Source organism: Centroberyx gerrardi, chromosome 8 (assembly GCF_048128805.1).
Source record: "Centroberyx gerrardi isolate f3 chromosome 8, fCenGer3.hap1.cur.20231027, whole genome shotgun sequence".
Taxonomy (NCBI): domain Eukaryota; kingdom Metazoa; phylum Chordata; class Actinopteri; order Beryciformes; family Berycidae; genus Centroberyx; species Centroberyx gerrardi.
The window spans coordinates 8102751-8123668 of NC_136004.1; the positions used below are offsets into that span (position 1 = coordinate 8102751).

Here is a 20918-nt window from a genome sequence, read left to right on the forward strand (position 1 = left end):
ACCTAACCCCCCCCTTCCTCTGCTCCCTCCTGTCTGGCGTGTTTGTGTGTGTGTGTGTGGGGGGTGGGGGGGGTGGTGGAGGGGTGGTGGGGGAGAAGAGTGAGGAGTCTGTACGTGTGTGTGCATGCTTGGGGGAGTTAGTATTTGTGTGCATAATTTTGTGTGTGTGCGTGCGTGTGGGTGCATGCATATTTGTGTGTGTTTGTGTGTGTCTTTCAGTGTGTGTGTGTGTGTGTGTGTGTGTGTGTGTGTGTGTGTGTGTGCGGAGCCTAGCAGGGTTTTGGCTGCTGTCTTCTCCTGGATGAAGCCAATGGAAAACTGAGGTCTGGATGACTTACTTATTTAGGAAAAATCCACCAGCTATGGCCAATGTGCTGCTGTGCTGTCACAAAGCAGTGTGTGTGTGTGTGTGTGTGTGTGTGTGTGTGTGTTCGTGTTCCAGTTCCTCCATTCCTATAGGAAGCCCAGTAGCAGAAATATGGTTCATTTTGGAGAGATTTTTCCTAACAGCCTTTAAAGTCATTGTGCTGCTGCTTAGCTTATCCAGGGTTCAATCCCAGGTGGAGACGCTTACTGAAGGGTTAAACGCTTTACCAGAAGCAGTTAACACACACACACACATATACACACACACATATACACACACACACGAGTGTTGTCCATAGCCATGAGGTTCCTGATTAACTCTAAATTCACTCTGCAGCTCATTTGATTAAACTAACTCAATTTTGGAGGACTTGACGTTTTAATAATAGCTCAGATTTTATGTAACTTGCTTTTTTAATTTCTCGCAGAAGTCGGGAGAGATTTTATCAACATGTTTTGGACGTGCTCGCGAAAAAAGAGACGAGGCTTTCACATGTGAAATGTCATAAAGAAGCGCTCTGTTTTATTAAATTCTATTAAGTTTCGTGTTGTTTTGAATCATCCCCCCCTTCTTTCTGTCTTACCCATCTCTCCTGTCTGCTTCTAATATGAACTATCTAATAAAGCACAAAGGCCGCAAAAGTAATCTTTCCAAAAATGAGATTTCTTTATAAAAAGAAAAACACATGGAACAGGAGATTTTCACCTGTGAAATGTGTGAAAACCTCTTTTTCAGATTTGTTTGGGTCCTCTCAAGATTCTGGGCAGATTTTGTTTGTGTGGAGTGTCTTTTTTTTGTACGTTTTTGGATGGATAAGTCAGATGGAAGCAGAAGTCGTGCAGTCCTGGTGCTGCAGCGCTGCCTGCTCAGTAGAGTTGAGTTTCCGGTGTCTGGGCTCCTGACACGAGTGTCTGTGGGCCTGGATGGACGATGCCGGTGTCAGAGGTTTTAGTGCCGACTTTGTATCGTCCCTCTGTGTAACGTTAGCCGGCCCATACGTTATTGGAGTGTCTGCTTGGCCCTTGGCGCTCCCATTGTGATTAGTGAGCCATTGATGTTGACATGAATCCTGGCCTCTGCACACGCACACACACATATACACACACACACACACACACACACTGGCTGGTGCTTGGCAGTTATGTGATCTGCAGTGTGAACCCTGGGCTACAGATGAATTCGAGCCTCAGCTTTCATGGTCCAGTTGTGTGTGAGTGTGTGACGTGTGTGTGTGTGCGTGCATACGTATGTGCGTGGGTTTGTGTGTGTGTGAGTGCTTTTGTGTGTATTTATGTTTGTGTGTCTATGCATCTGTGACTGTGTGTGTGTGTGTGAAAGTGAGACGTGCCTATACATATTTTTGTGTGTGTGTGTGTGTGTGCATTTATGTTTTAGTGTGTTAGTGTGTGTTTTTGTTTCTGTGTCTATGTATTTGTGTATATGTGTGTGTGAATGTTGTGTGTGTACACCTATTAGTGTGTGTGTGCATTTGTGCATGTGCATGCATATTTATGTGGTGTGCATAGTTGTGTGTGTGTATGTTCAATTCTTGCTTGCTCACCTCTGAGCAGTGCAGTTGTTTGTATATACAGTGTGTGTGTGTGTGTGTGTGTGTGTGTGTGTGTGTGTGTGTGTAGTGGCGAGTGCCAGGTCTCTTCTGAGAGGGACATTAACTTGATTGAAAGCAGCCTCCCCAATCTCACACACACACACACACACACACACACCTTCCACCCCTCCACTCAGTTCCTCTCTCTTCTTCTTCTCCTTCAGCCCAATGTGACCTTCATCGGAGTCGAGTGGCTCTGTTCAACACTCACGAAGAAGACAGGAGAAAAAAAGCGCAGGGGAGAATAAGAAGAAAGCACAAAGGCGCGCGAGGGAGGAGAAGAAAAACAAGTAAGAAAGTAAAAACAACACAAAGGGTGGAGAAGAAAAACAAAGCGGCATCTCTTTTTTTTTTTTTTTTGCTTCCTCTGAAGCCTTCCTGCAAACACCGAGAGAGGCGGAGTGAATCAGAGAGGAGAAAAGAACGGGAGGGAGGCAGCATGGAAAATGAGTGAGGAATCGAAAGAAATAAGAGAGAGAAAATGGGGAGGAGGAGGAAAATCATGCAGGAGGGGGGGGGGGGGCGTTGTCAAAACAGGACGTGGAAATTACAGGCGTTTTTCAGGTAGTCCTGGAAAGAAATGATCTTTGAATGAGACAAAGAGAAACGGAGGGAACAAAAGAGGGAAGAGAGAGGCGAAAGATGCACGAGAGCCGGGAGATAAGAGGCGAGCAAACACAAAGGAGAGGAAAAGAGAGGGAGAGAGAAGGAAAGTGTTGAAATCAAGGTCGGATATTGGATTTCAGAGTGAGAAGTGAATTTGAATGATGTGAAGTGAATTTGTGTGATTCTTAAAATGGAATTCTGTTCATTTTCTCAATATTGAGTTATTCTCAATATTCAGTTCATTTCAGTGTACAAGTGGAATTCAGTGCACCTAATTCAAATTCTAGTAGTTTCAGCCTGTATGCATCATTATAGGATATCAGAGTGTGTGTGTGTGTGTGTGTGTGTGTGTGTGTGTGTGTGTGTGCACTCACATAATGGCGTTCGTGTGTGGAAGTTAGTAGGTGACCGCCTCCCGCTTGAAGTGTGTGATGAAGGGCCCTCTCAATTACGACCAATTGTCTGTTTGATAGAGCGAGCGAGCGCTCAGAAGGACTTTGGCAAATTGCCTCCGATAAAAAAAGGCATTTGTATCCGAGTTCCACCTACAGAATACACACGAAGAAGAAAGACGCGCTCAAACACACAGACGACACCAACGACACACACACACACAGTGAAAAAATAGCCCCGGGCAACACTGCTCTATTCCTCAATCTGTATCTTTTCTCTGTGTATGTGCATTTCTCTCTCTCTATCTTGTCTCAATACACTTATCCCTTGTTCTCTCTAATAATTCTTGCTCCCCTCCCTCCCTCTCTCTCTCTCTCTCTCTCTCTCTCTCTCTCTCTCTCTCTCTCTCTCTCTCTGTCTCTCTCACAGTGGGTGTTTATCTCTGTGAGGATATTGGTTGCCGATCATAAATAGCTTTTCTCTGACAGGGCGCCGTCACTCACACACGCACACACACACACACACACCAAGAGGTTTTGGGGGGGAGGGGGAGGAGGAGGGGGGGGGGGACTTGAAAGTGTGACTAGAGAGAGATGGAGGGAGGGGGAGGAGGAGGAGGAGGAGGAAAAGGGGGGGAAATGGAAGAGAGGTGGAGGTTTGGTACATCAAGGCGAGGTGACAAGCGACAGGTACGCACAGAGAAATGCGCTGGCGTGTATGCGCGAACACACACACACACACACACACACACACACACACACTGGTCCCCCTGCCATCAGCTTTGATGAGGTGGCGACGAGCGTGAACCCGCCACAATCTCGCATTCCTCCGTCCCCCCTCCCCTCCTCCATCCCCCACGCAGCAGCAGTCCTTGTCTCTCTATCGATCCCGGCTTATCTTCCCGTAAACCTGGACCTCTCCTCTCCTCCGCTCCCTCTGCTCTCCTCACCTCCGCCCCCTCCTCCTCCTCCTCTCGTCTCGGTGCTATCGATCAGCAGAGTCGAGAGCGGGCGGTGCTTAATGTAAAGCCGGGCCGGGAGGAGCGCTGCTCGCGGTCCAGGTAGGCCTATCGCCTTTCCCTCCTAATGGGCCCAATCAGGCTCTAATAGACCCCGGGTTAGAGCACCCGCTTCTCACTCCTCTCAGTTTTCACTCTTCTTCACTCGCTTCCCCCGTCTCTCTTCTCCCGATATCTCTCCATACGTCCGCCGGGTTCATTTTTAGCCGACGAATGTCGATTTTGCCAACTGATACGATAGCTGACGGCGGCAAATTTTTATTTTTTTTTACCTTTATTTATCCAAGGAAGATTTTGCTTTTGCTGAGTATGCATGCGCTTTTTCAGCAATGTCCTGCCTTCGCACCTGGAAGCTGCCCAGTACCACCACAGTCCTCTGCTGTTGGCCACTGGGAGCCCAATACAAGAACTTCCAATGTTCCAATGCGCTTCCCTTCCCCTATCCAGATTTTTCCTGGCATTCCCAGGGATTTAAATGGGTGACTTTCCGATCACAAGTTCCTGCTTTCATTTCAAATGAGAGAATCTGGCGCTGCTGTACAAATCTACATGTTTGTTTGTGTTTGTTTTGATTTATTTAAGTGTCATGCACCATTTAGGTGCCTGGCCCACATGGGCTTACGAGACACTACAGTACATCACATACATACGTCCAACATGGGGACCCATACAATCAACAAACCATGTATCCATATGATTACAGTATTTACACATACTTAAGGGTACAAAATACTTCTTTTCCACGCTCTCTCTAGAAATCAAATCAAGTCTGTCCTTTATTCAGCATTATCTAACTAATAAAAAGAAGTAAAAGTGGTATTATTGTGAAAATCTAATTTAAACTATAAATATCCACACTTTAGCTGGGATTTGAATCTCCCATAATCCCATCACCACAAATGCACCGTGGGACTGGACAGAATCTGTCCTTGTTTGCTTTTATGCTTACAGGACATGCAAATGATCAACAGGCAGTGGTGGTGCTGTGAAAACACAGAACAGTAGCAAAACAGTTTCACGTTTCTGAATAAGAATACACTCCGCCATGTCTCAGCCCATAGCGTCTCACTAACCCAGTAACCTTTAGGCTACTCCGGCCCACTCTTTGCCTTTCAGGTTTGTTTTTCTCCTACCAGCTCATGCCAGTACGCTTCTATACATTTCTCTGTCCTGGCTTTCCCCCTCCCCCCTCCCGCCCTACCTGCCACAGAGGTGTGTGGGCTAGGAGTCCAGCTAGGTGTAACCTTTCTGCCCCGCGGCACCTCGCTGGGACGGGAGGGCTCCGGGGCGCAGTGTGAACTCCTGAACTATTCCTGAAAGAAGAGGTGGAAGAATGGAGGAGAAGTGGAGGAGAGGGAGAGAGAGAGAGAGTGGGAGGGAAAAGCGAAAGAGTGCTACCGGACAATTAGCCCCCCTAGGAGCCTAGTAGGCGGTCTCCCTAAGCCGGGATCCACTGTGAGTGTGTGTGTGTGCATGTGTGTCTCGGAGATAGGGAAACTGAAGCGAGGGAGCGAGATAGTGTGTGTGCGTGTGGGCGTGTGTGTGTGAGTGTGTGTCGTGGTGTTTTGCATTCACACGCCCAGCGGTTGTTCTTCCGAAATGAGTGCGTCGGGCGCCCGCGGGCGTCAATACGACCGCTCCTATCATTCAGAGCTGATTACAGCGCTAAAAACGCGCGGCGGTGAATACTTTTTAATGAGCTTTGAAATACAACATAGGAAGTTTGTCTGCGATTTTGTTTGTCTGACACCGGCTGCCGGGGGAGCAGAGTGTGTTCGCCACAGTGATTTGATTTTTGCGCTGGTGTGTGAGGAGCAAGTCGAACATATGTGTGTTTGAGTCGAGTTTGTGTGTGTGAGTGTGTGTGTGTATATGTGCACATGACACGTGATGATGCAGTACTTTCTTATTTTGTATGTGTGTGTATGTACGTGTGTATATATGCATGCTATATAGGTATGTGTGTGAGACATACAGTTGTGTGTGTGTGTGTGCATGTATACACAGTATGTAAGTGTGTGTGTGAGAGAGAAATAGTGTGCGTGTGAATGAGTTTGTGTGTGTCTGTGTGTGTGTGTGTGTGTGTGTGTGTGCAGTTCTGGTGTTCATAAGCCAGCGTGTTGCCTTTAGCAGGTCGATCGAGCTGTGAATGGATGGCACTCATGGACCCACACACACACACACAAACACACACACACACACACACAAATGTACACACTCATGACAGGTCAGAGCGCTATCCCAGCATCCCCTGGGCCCGGACACAAGGCAGGTCAGGGCAGAGCAGGGAGCACGTGGGCTTCAGCACCTCTCTCACTGCACTCATGCGTGCTCATCAGAAACAACATGCGCTGGGCTGACAGCACAAGGTCAGAGAGAGAGAGAGAGAGAGAGGTCAGAGGTCAATGTATACAACACGCATGAGAGAGAGGCAGAGAGAGAGAGATGCATATCTAAATATCCTGTACTTGTATGTGTGACTTAGCATGCCTATGGGTTCAGATTCGTCTTAAAAATAAATAAATGCATGATACAAGTTTCACAAACGTATATCTCGACTCGGAAATAAACAAATGTGTTTTCCTGTCCACAAACAAATGCCACCCAACTTGAATAAATGTCAAACAATTCTACAAATAAATACCACCCGACTTGAATAAATGTCAAACAATTCCACAAGTTGGAAGTTTATTTTTCCATTTAAAAAAAAATAGCATTTGATTCATGCGCATACTTCCATCAAAAAACTGTTTTTGTGCATTAATTTACAGGTTGTCGAATCTGTATTCACAAGTTATCTGACACGTGGATTTGGTTGCATTCGTTTTCAAAATTTCAGATGACTCTGGCAGACATTCGGTCCTCCGATCCACAAATGTGTGTTGCGTTCTCATGTTCCAAACCATCAGAGCCTACCAGCACCATTCCAACCAATCACTATGCAAACCTGCAGACTCTTGGGCTTCCATGGCACATGGTTGAGAGCATCTGATTTACACCATCTGTGGACACTAAAACTCTCCAGGTTTGATTGCAGGTTTGGATATCAGCTTTTCAAATGTCAATGTCTGATATGATGGAGGTTTTTTGCCCTTCAGTGGTATCAGTGTGTAACACCTGCAGTAAAACCTGCCTCACTCTGCCTTAAGGAGCTGCTAACACACCTAAAACTATTTAATTAGTATGAAGTTCAATGGAGAGTTTTAGTGTCCCATGATGGTCTAAATGCTGTTTCAGAGGCTTTTCCACCCTGGCAAGAATAAAATTCTGGCGGGAACACTGAATCCTTAAATTTTTTTGGCATGAAAAGTGTCAACTTTAAAGATATTGAATGGACAAAGTAATGCGTTTTGCAGCTCTAATCCAAAAACATCGGTATTGGTATCAGCAGTAAAGAACCCATATTAAACCCTAGTTGTTGCAGCTCTGTACACATGATTCAGCCTTGAAATTAGCCTTGGCGAATTAAGAGTTTTGAAAATCTCCTTCTCCAGCACAACCTCCACTCTCCAAATACAAGACAAGCTTTCATCAGACGTGCGTCCACCAACACGGGCCGAAAGCGCAGATGGACCCTCTGCCCGATTAACTGGATGATAATCTCTGCGGTTTCATCTGGCCTGCGCCACCTATTCTATCATTTACTCTGGTCTGAGCAGGTGTTTGGCCCGCAGTCAGAGACCAAATCAGATCCATTTCATCTGTAATCAGCTGGAGCCCCTGGCACTGATGGAAGAGATCAGAGCCCCGATCAAAGAATTATAAGCTGGCCGCGCCTGACCAGCCGACCATGACATGGACAAGGCGGGGAGGGGGGGGTGAGGGAGGATGGGTGGGGGTTGAGTGCTAGAGAGAGAGAGATACAGTAAGGATGAAAGGATAGGGTAGGGGAGAGAAGACGGAGATTTGAAGGCCTACAGGGTCTCCCAGGGGAGACGGATGAAAGAGAAGGAGAAACAGGATGCGAGTCTTGGGGGAGGGGGAGGAGGGGTGTGTGTGTGTGTGGGGGGGGGGGGGGGGGGCTAAGATGTTAGACTGCAGGCTCTGAAAGAAGAGTTTGCCATTTTTTGACGGTTTCCATCAAGTGGAAATAGGTTGTTTGGAGTGGAATGCGCCGTTCAATTCCGTTTCAATTTGAGGTAGTTAGGGTGGGAAGCGAACGGCAGTCACCCCGTGAAAGGAAAGTCAATGACATTGACTCACGATGCCGCCGAACTGCTTGACACCCCGGTGCTGCTTAGCAAATCATTAATTGTATGCAAATACGGGAAATCATGTGCTCAGGTGCGTGGAAACTGATGGATGGCACATGTTGATGACAGCAGTTTTAAAGGGGGCATTTCAATCTGTTTTTGAGAGGTGTTGACAGCATGTTGGGTGTTTCAGGAGGACGCTACAGCAAGCACAATCACACACTTTTCCGCATTCATTCTCCCATAAGAGCCTTCTAGCGTTTGCTCGCATCTACACACACACACACACACACACACGGACAGACACAGCATGCAGCTGATCAAACCCCTCTTTGATTATCAGTCTTTCATCTGTGGCTGCTCAACACAAACGCGCTACACAATCTGCCCACCCAACACACACACACACACACACACACACACACAAACATACGCTCTTTAATGCTAGTTGGTCAGCATAAAGACACAAACACACCCATTTGTTCGCTCTTGTATTCACAGATGTGCTATTTAACGCTATCGCTTAGATGCAGCCTCACCCACACTTGATACGGCTTTAAACTCTCCACACACACACACACACACATACATACACATTAGCAGCCTGAAGTGAAGTGCCCACCTGTGTCTTTGTGCTGGACAAAGACTATCAGAGGCTGAGTGTGTGTGTGTGTGTGACAACCCATTATATCCTCCTGGGCAGTGCACCAGAGGAGGTTGTGACCCCTCTTTTCCTGTTCTGGCCGTCTGGAGGGTTCCTTGTGTGTGTGTGTGTGTGTGTGTGTATGCATGCATGTGTTTCTCAATGTCCGCGGCGTGTCCATATCTGCTCCATTAGCTCCACACCCTGAATCAAAGCAGCGCCTCGGCTCTGTCGGGTTCATCTGCTTGTCACCGCAGGAGAATCGCCGTCTTTGCACCGCAGAACCGTTTTATCCAGAGCTGTTGCCGGCACGCATTGCCCTGCTCTCTTTATGAATAAGTGAGTAGAAACACCAAAAAATGCAAAAGTCCAAGTTGACCCCCCCCATACACCTCAGATCCCGCAAGTCATCAATTTTGCAGGGAGCCTTGTAATGTGATCTTTTTTTTTTTCACTCCGATTTCAAAGTTGTTTTGCTCTGGACTTGAACCCGGAGCCTTGAAGTCTCTTTTTTGATGCATTGCCTCAACACAGCCACATGGGAATTTAGAGCCATTGTACATTTTTATATTTATATCCGAGGCATTTAGCTCTCATCCGGAGCGACTGCACTTGGATTCACGTTGCCAACCCCTCGTTCTGGTGAACCTGTTGACATGTAATGGCAGCTTTCATAACTGACACATTGCATTTTTCCTTCATTACAATAATCTAGACGTTTAATAGAGAGGCCACCGGGCCAACCTTCACTGACCGACCTCTGAGTTTTTAAAAGCCGATCTCTGATCTCATCATTGAGCGGTAAAACTCCTCTAAATTCCTCATCAAACGATACATTTTCTCCCAAGGCTGTCTCATGGCTTTGCAGGCTCTGAGATAACACTTTGACCCTTTACAGTACATTTGAATAACAAAAAATGAAGCAAGATAAACTCAGGTCACGGATTATCACTTCCGCAATAACTCTTTTTTGTATGAAAAAAAAAGAACAGAAAATGGAAAAGATTGAGAGTTGAAAAAAATGTGACCGCCAAACTGTCTGGGAACCTTTTAAGAGCCATATTTATCTTTTTCAGTGCGTGCACCAGTAGGATTATAGCAATACACTGGGCTTTTTATTGAAAAACAAATGTCATCCACTGGTGGTGATATGATAGAGGCTCCTACCTGACCACAGCCAGTGACTATGTTTATATCATTATTATTATTATTATTATAAAACCTGCAGTGAAACCTGCCTCACCTGCCCCAAGGAGCTGCTAACCCACCTGAAAGAATTTCATCATCCTGGGTTTCAGTGGAGAGTTTTAGTGTCCCATGATGGTCTGAATGCTGTTTCAGAGGCTTTTCCACCCTGACAAGAATACAATGCTGGGGGGGGAACACTTTTCGGAATGATCTAGTATTGAATATTGGCTATTGGCAACTTCAAAAACCCATATGGATGCAACCCTATATGCACCAGCGCCGCTCCCACTTCCCACTATGGTGATTTCAAAGCGTGGGGAACGTAGCATGAAAGTCCTCGGGCCGCTCTCATCCCTCCGTCCACGAGGTGTGAAATCGTTTGATCCAGCTTGTTCCATTTAGGTGAAGCAGCCTTTGTGTGTGTGTGTGTGTGTGTGTGTGTTTTTAAATGCTGCCAGAGCAATAAAGGTGGAGGAGGCGGGGTTGCAGGAAGGAAGGAAGGAAGGAAGGAAGGAAGAGAGCTGACGGTAGCTACTGTGTTTGTTTTGCAGGGAGGCGAGAGAGGAGATGAAGGGGGAGGGGGGGGTTGTCCTTTAGTCCATTCGTCCGGGTGTGTGTGTGTGTGTGTGTGTAGGGGGGGTTAATTGACATAAAGTCTGTAACCCATGACTTCTACAGCGGGGTCAAAGGTCAAACAATGCCTGGAAGGACTAGCAGTCAGCTGGACTGCACTAGAGGTCAGTGTGTGTGTGTGTATGTGTGTGTGTGTTAGTATGGGAGGAAGGGTGGGAAATGGCTGCCCGGATAGGAGAGGTGGAGGAAAAGGAGGGCATTAAGAGGACAGCGGAAAAGAGAGAGAGATACACAGAGACAGATGGAGAGGGGGGGGGGGAGGGGGGGAGAGTGATGACGTTCTTCTCCTCTTCCTTCTTTTTTCCTCTTTCCCCAACATCCGCACACTTCGAAGAAACATCCCTGCATCGCTTTCCCCTGCAGGGACTCGACTCACACTGACAAGAAACACAGACACACACACATACTGACAAACACCGCAGAAACGCACATGCACACCAATAACCGTGCACATGCAATGGCGCAAACTGATGCACACACACCCACAAAACACACACGCTGAACTGACATACACAAAAGCACACCCACCCACACACTGACAAACACAAGCACATGAATACACACTGACACCCATACCGACACACATACTGAAAAACAAATACAAGCACACACACACACACTCACACAGCAGCTAAGCAGCCTAATCAGAACATGTGGCCTATTTCTCCCTGTGTGTTTTAATGAGCTCTCCATTGTGGAGTGCTGACTGATATTATTAGGCTGCTGTGTCCCGACTCATTAGCTAAACCAGGCTCAACAACGCCAGCCGCGAAAAGGTGATTTGATACGACCTGCAGAGATACGCGACACCCGAGGACCTGAAGGAGGCCATAGTGAGAGAGCGAGAGGGAGAGAGAGAGAGACAGCGTGAGAAACTGTGTTCATTTTGTCAGGCTGAGACTCAATCTCACTTCTCGCTGCACTGTGAGGGATCATAAGAATGACTTACTTTACTGCAAAATCAGGGAGATACATCACAGGCCGGGTTCAGCCGGTGTTCATAAAGTTCCCTCTAGATGTGGCGAGGAGATTCAGTGCGCAATTTTAGCCGAATGTTGTCGCATGTTAAGAAGAATGTGTTGGCGCTGCGCGAGTAGCGACAAGCAGTAGTGGTCTATCTTGTTTTAACGTTTTGTACTGCTTAAATGTCGTTAGTGAAGAATCAACCAATCTGATTAAGATCTACATCCGTTGCACTGTTCGTTGCTCACTTTTTCGAATGGAGCTACTGTTTTTTATCGTCACATGGACTTTGTTTGATGTGGCTCAGTGTTTGCTTGATCCTTGCCATATGCACACAGGCAGGATCCAGTACTCTCGGGGATTTTTACTGAATCTAAGGGATCGACAGCAGCCACATACGCACTTGGACTTACTTACGGAAGACCGTTTTTTAGCGGACATCTCCCGTCACCGTGAGTACTTTAATACACGGGATAAAAAATGTAAAGTGCGGAAAGGGGGAAGACGGGGAGGTGTCAGACAGAGGCTTAAGCGTCTGAATCTCCACCGCATACCCCTCCCCTCGATACTACTTTGCAATGCCCAGTCCATCAGGAACGAGGTCGACGAGATCCAAGCTAACGTCATTCACCTGGAGAGATTCAGAGACGCATGCATCACAGCTTTCACCGAGACCTGGCTTACTCCCGCGGACCTGGAGACCGACTTAACTCTCAGCGGTTCTGGTGCGCCGATGAGGCTTGACAGAGACGCTGACGTCACAGGGAAATCCCAAGGGGGGGGTGTCTGCCTCTATGTCAACCAGGGGTGGTGTAAACACATCACCGTCAGAGAGACTGTGTGTACTGCGGACACTGAGCTGCTGTCTGTGTCTGTGCGCCCCTTCTTTCTCCCCCGTGAATTTCCCCAAATATTTGTTACTGTTGTGTACATACACCCCAAAGCCAACGCACACAATGCAGTGACACCTATTCACAAGGTGACACAAAAGCTACAGTCCCTCTCTCCTGATGCCCCTTGTCTCATCCTTGGTGATTTCAATCATTGTAACCTGAAATCAATGAGCAACTTTTATCAGTATATTTCTTGCCCTACCAGACTGAACAAAACTATCGACCTATGTTATGGTTCAGTTAAAGGTGCGTATAAGTCTGTAGCTTTGCCCCCTCTCGGCTCCTCCGATCACAACACTATCCTTCTTATCCCAACCTACAAGCCACTCCTTAAAAGGGGTAAAGTAGCTGCCAGAGAAGTGGAGAAATTTCATAGTAACGACCTAAAGGCAGTGTGGGATGGCATGAAAGCCATGACAGGCCAGTACAATAAGAATAATAGCTCAATCACCATTGATGGTTTTGATTCAAATTCAGAGCTTGCAAATGCACTGAATGTTTTTTATTTACGTTTTAATGATGAACATGATTTTACAAATGTGCATAGTGATCTGTTTGATATGTTGAGTGACTGTACTGCCACCTCTCAGCCTACAATCAGTGCCCATTCTGTCAGATCCATGTTCCATAAATGTAATATTAGTAAGAGCCCTGGGCCTGACGTGATCACTGGCAAATTCCTTAAAGTTTGTGCAGATCAGGTATGTGATATTTTTACTGATCTTTTTAACTCGTCACTTACCCAGCACAAGGTCCCGAAACTGTGGAAGGAGTCTGTTGTTGTACCCGTGGCCAAGAACAAATCCCCAAAAGAGCTCAACGACCTTAGGCCTGTGGCTCTGACCTCACTAGTGATGAAGACTTTTGAGCGATTGGTCAAATAAATCCTGACTGATAAGGTTCAGGGCCTGCTCGACCCGATGCAATTTGCATATCGGGTTAATAGAGGGGTGGATGATGCTACTACTATTTTATTTAATTATCTGTACAAGCATCTCGAGGGTACAAAAACTCATGCAAGGCTTTTATTTGTAGATTTCTCCTCAGCTTTTAATACAATCCAACCACACATTTTAGCTAGTAAACTACTGTCCACTTTAAGACTTTGTAGAGTGGTGTGACAACCACTTCCTGAAGTTAAATGTTCACAAAACTAAAGATATGGCCATCGACTTCAGGAAAACCTCCCACTCAACCTTCCCGACTACAATCAAGGGCTCACTTGTCGAGACGGTTGAGTGCTACAAGTGCCTGGGAACAGTGATCGACAAGAACCTGAACCATGACCTCAACACATCTGCAATCTGCAAAAAGGGCCTGCAGAGACTTCACTTTCTGCGCAGACTGAACACTTTTAATGTGGACAAGACATTGATGGTTTTATTTTACAAATCCTTTATTGAGTCTATTTTAACCTTTTGTTTAATTTCTTGGTATGGGAACCTTACAGTGCAAAACAAAAATCGTTTGTTCACTATTGTTAAAGTAGCCAGCAAAATAATTGGCACGCAGCAGCTTTCTTTAACAGATATCTATGACAGACAAGTTTTGCGGAAGGCACGGTCGATCTTGGCCAGCTCTGACCACCCACTCTTGGAGGAATTCGTTCTTCTCCCCTCTGGGCGGAGATACAGGTCCCCCAGGGTAAAAAGCAATAGGTTTAAATTTTCCTTTGTTCCAAGTGCAATAAATGCGCTTAATTTGCACTAAACCTTGACTGCACTGCTCAGCAGCACTTTATTACGGCTACCATTCCAATGGTTTGATACTTTTAACGAACAGATACATTTTTTGGTTGTTTGCTGTAACTGTTGTGATTAATGTCCCATGTCCTCTTGTATGTTGTGTTTGTGTTTTTGCCCTCTACTGCAAATCAAATTTCCCCTCGAGGGGCAATAAAGATCTGAACTGAACTGAACTGAACTGAACTGAACTGAATGGGCAGCAATACTGACTGAGAACAATACCGCAGCAAGTCTAATCTGTTCCCATGATTGTTATGGCTCTATAGGTAATGGAATTCAATTTTTCATCTTCTGCTTTTGGCAATGTATGGAATCTCCATGTCATGCCAGTAAAGCACTCAGCTGAAATGAACTGTATTGACTTGAGAAATGTTCAATACGCCCTCACTGGCCTTTGAATGATTTGTACAACTCTGGAAATGTTGGAGCTACATTATTATAGATATGGATGATTCTTTATTACTGAACAGTACGTTTTTTCGAACCAAATAATTTATCAGCTCAATATAGTTTGAATGTCTCAGCTCGTTTGTTAGTTTCTGAACATTTGCTATACTGCTTCGGCAATATTGTTTCTGATAAACAGCCATGCCGCTGAAGTCAATTAATTGACAGCAGACTGATGGGAAAAGAGAGAGTGGGGAAAATGAGAGTGAAAAAATACCCAGCATCGTCTCTAAGCTTTCCGTCAGACAGGCAGAAGCCTTGAATCTCCCTCCTCTCCTCCTTCCTCTCCCACCATCCTCCTCCTCCTCCTCCTCCTCCTCCTCCTCCTCCTCCTCTTCCCCGCCAGCATTTACACGCCGCCTCTCCACTTAATCCGGCCTTCAGGATGCCCACTTCACTTCGTTACCTCTCAACACAGAGATGGGAGAGTGGATGGAGGGAGAAAAGAGAGAGAAAGAGGGCAAGAGAGAGCGAGTGGGGGAGAATCCTGTCGTTATTGAAGGATTGTAGCACTATAGGCTGAACGCTGAAGGCTGTCGCTCGGCTCCACGAGCCTCCCCCGACGTCCCGAGACATGCTTTCTCTCTCTCTCTCTCTCTCTCTCTCTTTCTCTGTCTTTCTCCTCCTCTAACCCTCCCTCCCTTTCTCTCATCCCTCCATCCCTCTCTCTCCCTCCATCCCTCGCTCTCAATTTCTTCCCGGCTCGCTCAAGCGTTGGCCGGCGAGGCCCCCGAGCATCGATCCAATAAAGCTGCTAGTAAGGCGCTAGGAGCTTTCACCCAAAACCCAGCGTTTTAAGCTCGCTAATTTAACGGCACGTCGCCATGATCTGATCGGGGGGGGGGGGGTGGGGGTGGGGGTGGGGGTGGTGGGATGGGGTGGGGGACAGATTTTCTTTCTTTCTTCTTTTTCCGACCCACAGCCTCCTCTTGTTTTCCGCAATCAATAGCAGTCACGTTGGCTGGACGTGCACACACACACACACACACACACATCTCCAAATCTCAATTACCTACCCTGCCAATCCGCCAAGTGGACAGAATGTTTGTTTGCCTGTGCAGGAATTTGATATTCACGTTTGGGAATAGAGCGTGGCAGAGGGAGAGGGAGAGGGGAGCAGCAGCAGAGATAAAATGTGCCATATAGACGGAGGAATTTCATCTTCTTTTTTTTCGCTGGGTTAGAGTAAATACAATTTGACATTTTATGCCCGTTTAAAAGTCAATGGGTTCCCCTCTCCAATCAGCACGCATCATCAAAGGCGCCATTTCGCTCGCTGATACACAGGAGCAGGTGCAGAGAGGAACGCTTACAGATGGAGTGTGCATGTGCGTGTGTTTGGTCTTGTCTTTCTATGCTTATGAGGACCAAATGTCCTCACAAGATAGAAAGCCGAGGAAGATCCTTCACAATGGGTTTGGGTTAGGTAAGGGTTAAGGTTGAGGTTAGTTAGAGTCCGCAGATGTTGGCTTTCCAATGCAATAAAAACCAAAATAATCAGTTATACTCACAGTAAAACAACTCAACTTCAACATCAGTGGACGGTCCTCACAGGTATAGTCAAACAAACTTGGGTGTGTGTGTTTGTGTGTGTGCGTCTGAGCAATGTGCGTGTGTGTAAGTAACATTTAATGCGAAATTCCTCCTCTTACCCTGTGCATCAACTTCACCTGCGGTGCGGCAACGCTTCAATCATCCGCTGCTATTATTGGACTGTAATGCTGGACCTGTCAGAGGCACACCGGCCCCGTGCCTGACATGTTCATTAGGTATAAACCAATTCATTTACAACACAATGCTATTGGATTGTCCTTGCCTCGACATTCATTTCCCAACGCATTGGCGTTTGATGCGTTGCCAGCGCCAATTAACTTTGATAACTCGGGCCCCGGTTTAATACACCGCCGCTGAATTGGCTTGGCAAGAGGGCGGCGATAAGCTGTTTTTTGAGCTTTTTGAGTGCCGCTGGCTGGATTATCGCTCCGACTGAGGGAGGGAGAAAGTGTTTAGGGCCGGGGTAGAGTAAAGTTTTCTTCATCACCCCAGGCCAAAAGCCATTAAATCATTTAGTTGCTCACATACACACACACACACACGCACATACACCAATGTCCTTGCTGGGTTGGAATGATTTGCATAACTAAATGTTCTCAATTTTGGAACTGTTTTACGTTATTATAGATATTGATGATGATGTGTAGTATTGCAAACTGGATAATTTATCATCTCAGCACGGTTTGAGTGTGTAAACTGTAAATGACCGTTTTGCATACTGCTTGAGCAATGTTGTTCCTGATAAGCAGTCATGCCAAGAAAGTAACTCAATTGAGGTTATGCTCCTGCAAACTGATGCACTGACTTCCTGACCTTCTCCTCTCTCGGCAGGCTGCCAGGAGCCGGGCCGCTCTCCGAGTCCCTCTGACCCTCTGATTGATCGCTCGGCCCGTCGCTCAACGCCGGATCCGCTGCCTCTCGGCGAATGGGAGGTGCCAAGGGAGCCATGGGCGGGCCAAAGGTCCTGCTCCTGGTGCTTCTGGTTGGCTGGGAGAAGTCGCTGGGTCTCAACTGGAACCCGGTCCCACGCAAGACCGTTCGATACCAGGGTGAGTGAGCCACGCAGCACCGGGTCACACGAGGGTTGGACTGACATTGGTTTTTGAAAGCTATCGTTTTTTTTGCCGACAGCTGATTTGTTTGTGCCAGTATTCGGTATTTCTATTTTGTTTCTAAAGTTTTCAGTGTTTTCCCCAGAATGTTGTTCTTGGCAGTGAGGTGAAGCCTCTGAAATAGGATTTAGACCTTCTGCAACAATGCATGTATTACCCCAAATAGGGTTCGACCGATATGCGTTTTTGAAGGCTGATAATGATACCGACATTTTTGGATCAAAGCTGCCGGTAACCGATATAGATTTTGTACTGATAATCAATATCTTCATTTTTGACCATTTCCATGCCAAACATTTACAAGTATTCATGTTTCCCCCAGAATTGTATTCTTGTCAGGGTGGAAAAGCCTCTGAAGCAGCAGTTAGACCATCATGGGACACTAAAACTGGTCAGGGTGAGGCAGGTTTCACTGCAGGTTTTACAGACTGTTGAGTAAAATCCTCCCGTACCACACTGGAATGATTTCTCTGATGGAAAACTATAAATAATGAAAGCATATTGACCAGCTGTGGCCAGGGAGGAACCTCCATTGTATTGTAGGTTGACGTCATTGACTGGCTGATATAAAAGGCCAATATCGGCAAAACCAATATATTGGTCTAATCCTAGTGTTCGCCTGTTCCTCTCAGCGTTCCTCTGCAGCCGGGCCCAGCTGTCGGCACCGAACAATACCAATTGTTGCAAGAGGAGAAAACGTCTTTTTTTATCCCTCAAAGGGGAAGTGCTCCATTCTCTCGCGGGGGATTAGGGAAATACTATAAAGACAGAAAAGAAAATAGGGGGAAAAAAAGACACATTTTCTCACCTCTCTGTACCACCTATCCCGCCTTTCATCCCGTATCTCTCTCTCCCTCCCTTCCCTTCCCATCCTCCTCTTTCTTCTCGCCTTTTATCCCTCCCCCTCCCCTCTTTGCTTTGTGCGCTCCGGCTCATCGCATGAACCCGAAATGCTCTTACGGCGTTTTTCACAAAGAGCTCCGATTTCAGCCGCTCTCGAGGAGAATGGTGTCTGCGCGCGCGTGTGTGTATGCGTGCGTGTGCGTGAGAAGGGGGGGGGGGGGGGGGGGGGGGGTTCAAAAGCAGCTCTCTCATCCCGCTATCGCGCATCTCTCATTCTCTCTCTTCTGTTTTCCATCCAGCCCTCCTCCTCCTCCCTCCCATCCCTTCATGCGACAGTCATTGTTTGCCGTCGGAGGCGATGTGGGGACACAAAGCGGGAAAAAACAATCGACAGGGAGTCAATACTTTCTGGTGAAACGCTCACTGTGACAAACCAGCGTTGGCCGAGCGCGGCCCAGATCTCCGCTACAATCACACACACACACACTTCTGGTAAACACACACCAGGCGAGGCAAACAGGGACGCCCGCTGTCACATGATCTGATATGGAAGGAGAGAGGGAAGCGCACTGCCAGAAATGTCCGTCCTGACAAGTCGTTTCATCTCCTATTCGGTCTTACAATCTGATTTTTCATGAAACAGGTGAACACATCTGCCAGGAGAGGTGAGATAATTCCACTTGCTTCCAATGCAGTTTCAGGAATTTTCTTAGAAACCTGCGTTAACGTCGTGAAACGAGGCGGAATAAGGCAGCCAATCCACTGGTATCAAGAAAATGACGCTTAATTCAAGAAAACTCTTGCAACAAATTGATTTTGCGGCGGAAACGAGTGGATTTATCTGCACCCCGTCGAGCGATTTTTCCATTTGTTTTAAGAAAAAACAAGATTTTAAGGCTCAGTGCCGGATTAAACGACTTGTTAGGACGGATACTTTCTACAGGGTGGAGGAGGAGGGGAGGAGAGAGAGAGAGAAAATGGAAAAAGAAACCTGCAGAAAGAAAGGCAGAGAGGGAAGGAGAGAAGGGCAAGTGAAAAGAGAGAAAGGAGGAGAGACGAGAGAGAGAGAGAGAGAGAGAGTGAGAGAGGGAGGCCGGCCACTGACTGCCTTAAAAGGACAGAAAGTAGCTTCAGAAGAGAGAGAGAGACGAACGACAGAGAGAAAGACGAGGCAAAGAAAAACACACACACACACACAGGCCATGCACCCTGTGTTTTATACTGCATGGTGCTATTTCTCTGCACACACACATACACAGCATCCATATTAACACAAACTGGGTGTGTGTGCCTGCTGTGTGTGTGTGTGTGTGTGTGTGGGTTTGCTGTTAGTATGCAGTAGGAGTTTGCAAGAAAGAGACATGAAGACAAGGCAATGAAAAACAAGAGTGAGAGAAAATGTGTGAGGGCCACAGAGAGAGAGAGTGTGTGTGTGTTTCTACCTATTTGTCTGTCGAGTACGTGTGTGTAGCTGCGTGTGTGTGTGTGTGTGTCTGTCTAATCCGCCTGTGTTTATGTGTGTGTGTGTCTAGTGTGTGTGTGTATCTTGCTTAGGCTGGCAGTCTGAGGGGATTTGGAGCTCCAGGCAGTGCGGGTGGGGTGGGGTGGGGTTGGGTGGGGTGTGTGTGTGTGTGTGTGTGTGTGTAGGGGGGGTAGAGATGGGTGAAGAGATAATATTTACCCCCATTCCCCTGCAATTACATGAGGCTTAAAGTCGTTGGGGTTGCAGAGGAAGACACACAAACTCTCTCTCTCTCTCTCTCTCTCTCTCTCCCCTCTCGCTCTCTCTCTATCTACCTATCTATCTATCCACTTCTTCTTCCTCTTTTCTCTACGTTTTTTTAAAAGTCACATTTTGACATTTCGAATTTCACTCTGTTGTTATTCTGCACCAGGCACTTGTCACATTTATGGGTGTGTGTGTGTGTGTGTGTGTGTAACTAGACACTTTGGGTGCACACAGTATGTATGGCCCTCTGTAGAGCTGTTAATGTGAATATGAGCACATTTGCCACATCCTCTATACAGTCCATACATTCCCATATTGCTGTAGATTTCCCCATATTCTAATTCTTCTGTTATATATTGCATACATCTTGATATTCTTAGATTTTTTCATATATTTCATGTAGCACATATATCAAGTTTGGTATATATTTTGTCTCAGAAAGCTGTTATTTTGTGCACCCTGCATACATGCTGTAATTATGGGTTTTTTTCATGCTTTTCATCCATACATTTCATACATACTTGTGTTGGTTGTGTTCTGTTTAATGTGTAAGAGGAGGGGATTTTATATCTTTTCCTTTTCTTCTGCCTCTCTCATTGTCCGTCTCTCTGACCCACTCTATCATTTCCTATTTTCTTCATTTTTCTCAGTGCGGGTGGTAATGGCTGATTGGAGGATCCATTATGTGATTTTAGACAATTTTCAAACCCTTAACCGGGTCTATCTGAACACAGAAAACACTTACACTGATAAACACCGCTGTTTCTCTCACTCCTTTTTTCTCTTTTTCTCATGCACACACTCTTTCTTTGACTTTCTTTCTCTCTCTGGCTTTCTCTTGTTGTCAGTCTCTCATGCACTCACAGATAACACACAAACGCGCACGCACACACACACACACACACACACACACACACACACACTCCCAGGCCCAGGCTAGTGACAGAGGCCAGTAAGCCAAAACTACAGTGTGACAAAGCCC

The 20918-nt window shown here is 46.6% G+C and overlaps 1 protein-coding gene across 2 annotated transcripts in view; it reads left to right on the plus strand.

Annotated features, from left to right (window-relative positions):
- The window catches only part of sema4c (sema domain, immunoglobulin domain (Ig), transmembrane domain (TM) and short cytoplasmic domain, (semaphorin) 4C), a 70034-nt gene that overhangs the window by 22429 nt on the left and 26687 nt on the right, over positions 1 to 20918 (plus strand). The window contains exons 2-3 of one of the 2 annotated variants that reach the window (XM_078285419.1): positions 2141 to 2266; positions 17084 to 17301. In XM_078285419.1, coding sequence (XP_078141545.1) covers positions 17178 to 17301 — 124 coding nt within the window. In that variant the 5' untranslated portion in view covers positions 2141 to 2266; positions 17084 to 17177. The remainder of the gene's footprint in view (positions 1 to 2140; positions 2267 to 17083; positions 17302 to 20918) is intronic. The other variant, XM_078285420.1, reaches the window with a different exon arrangement.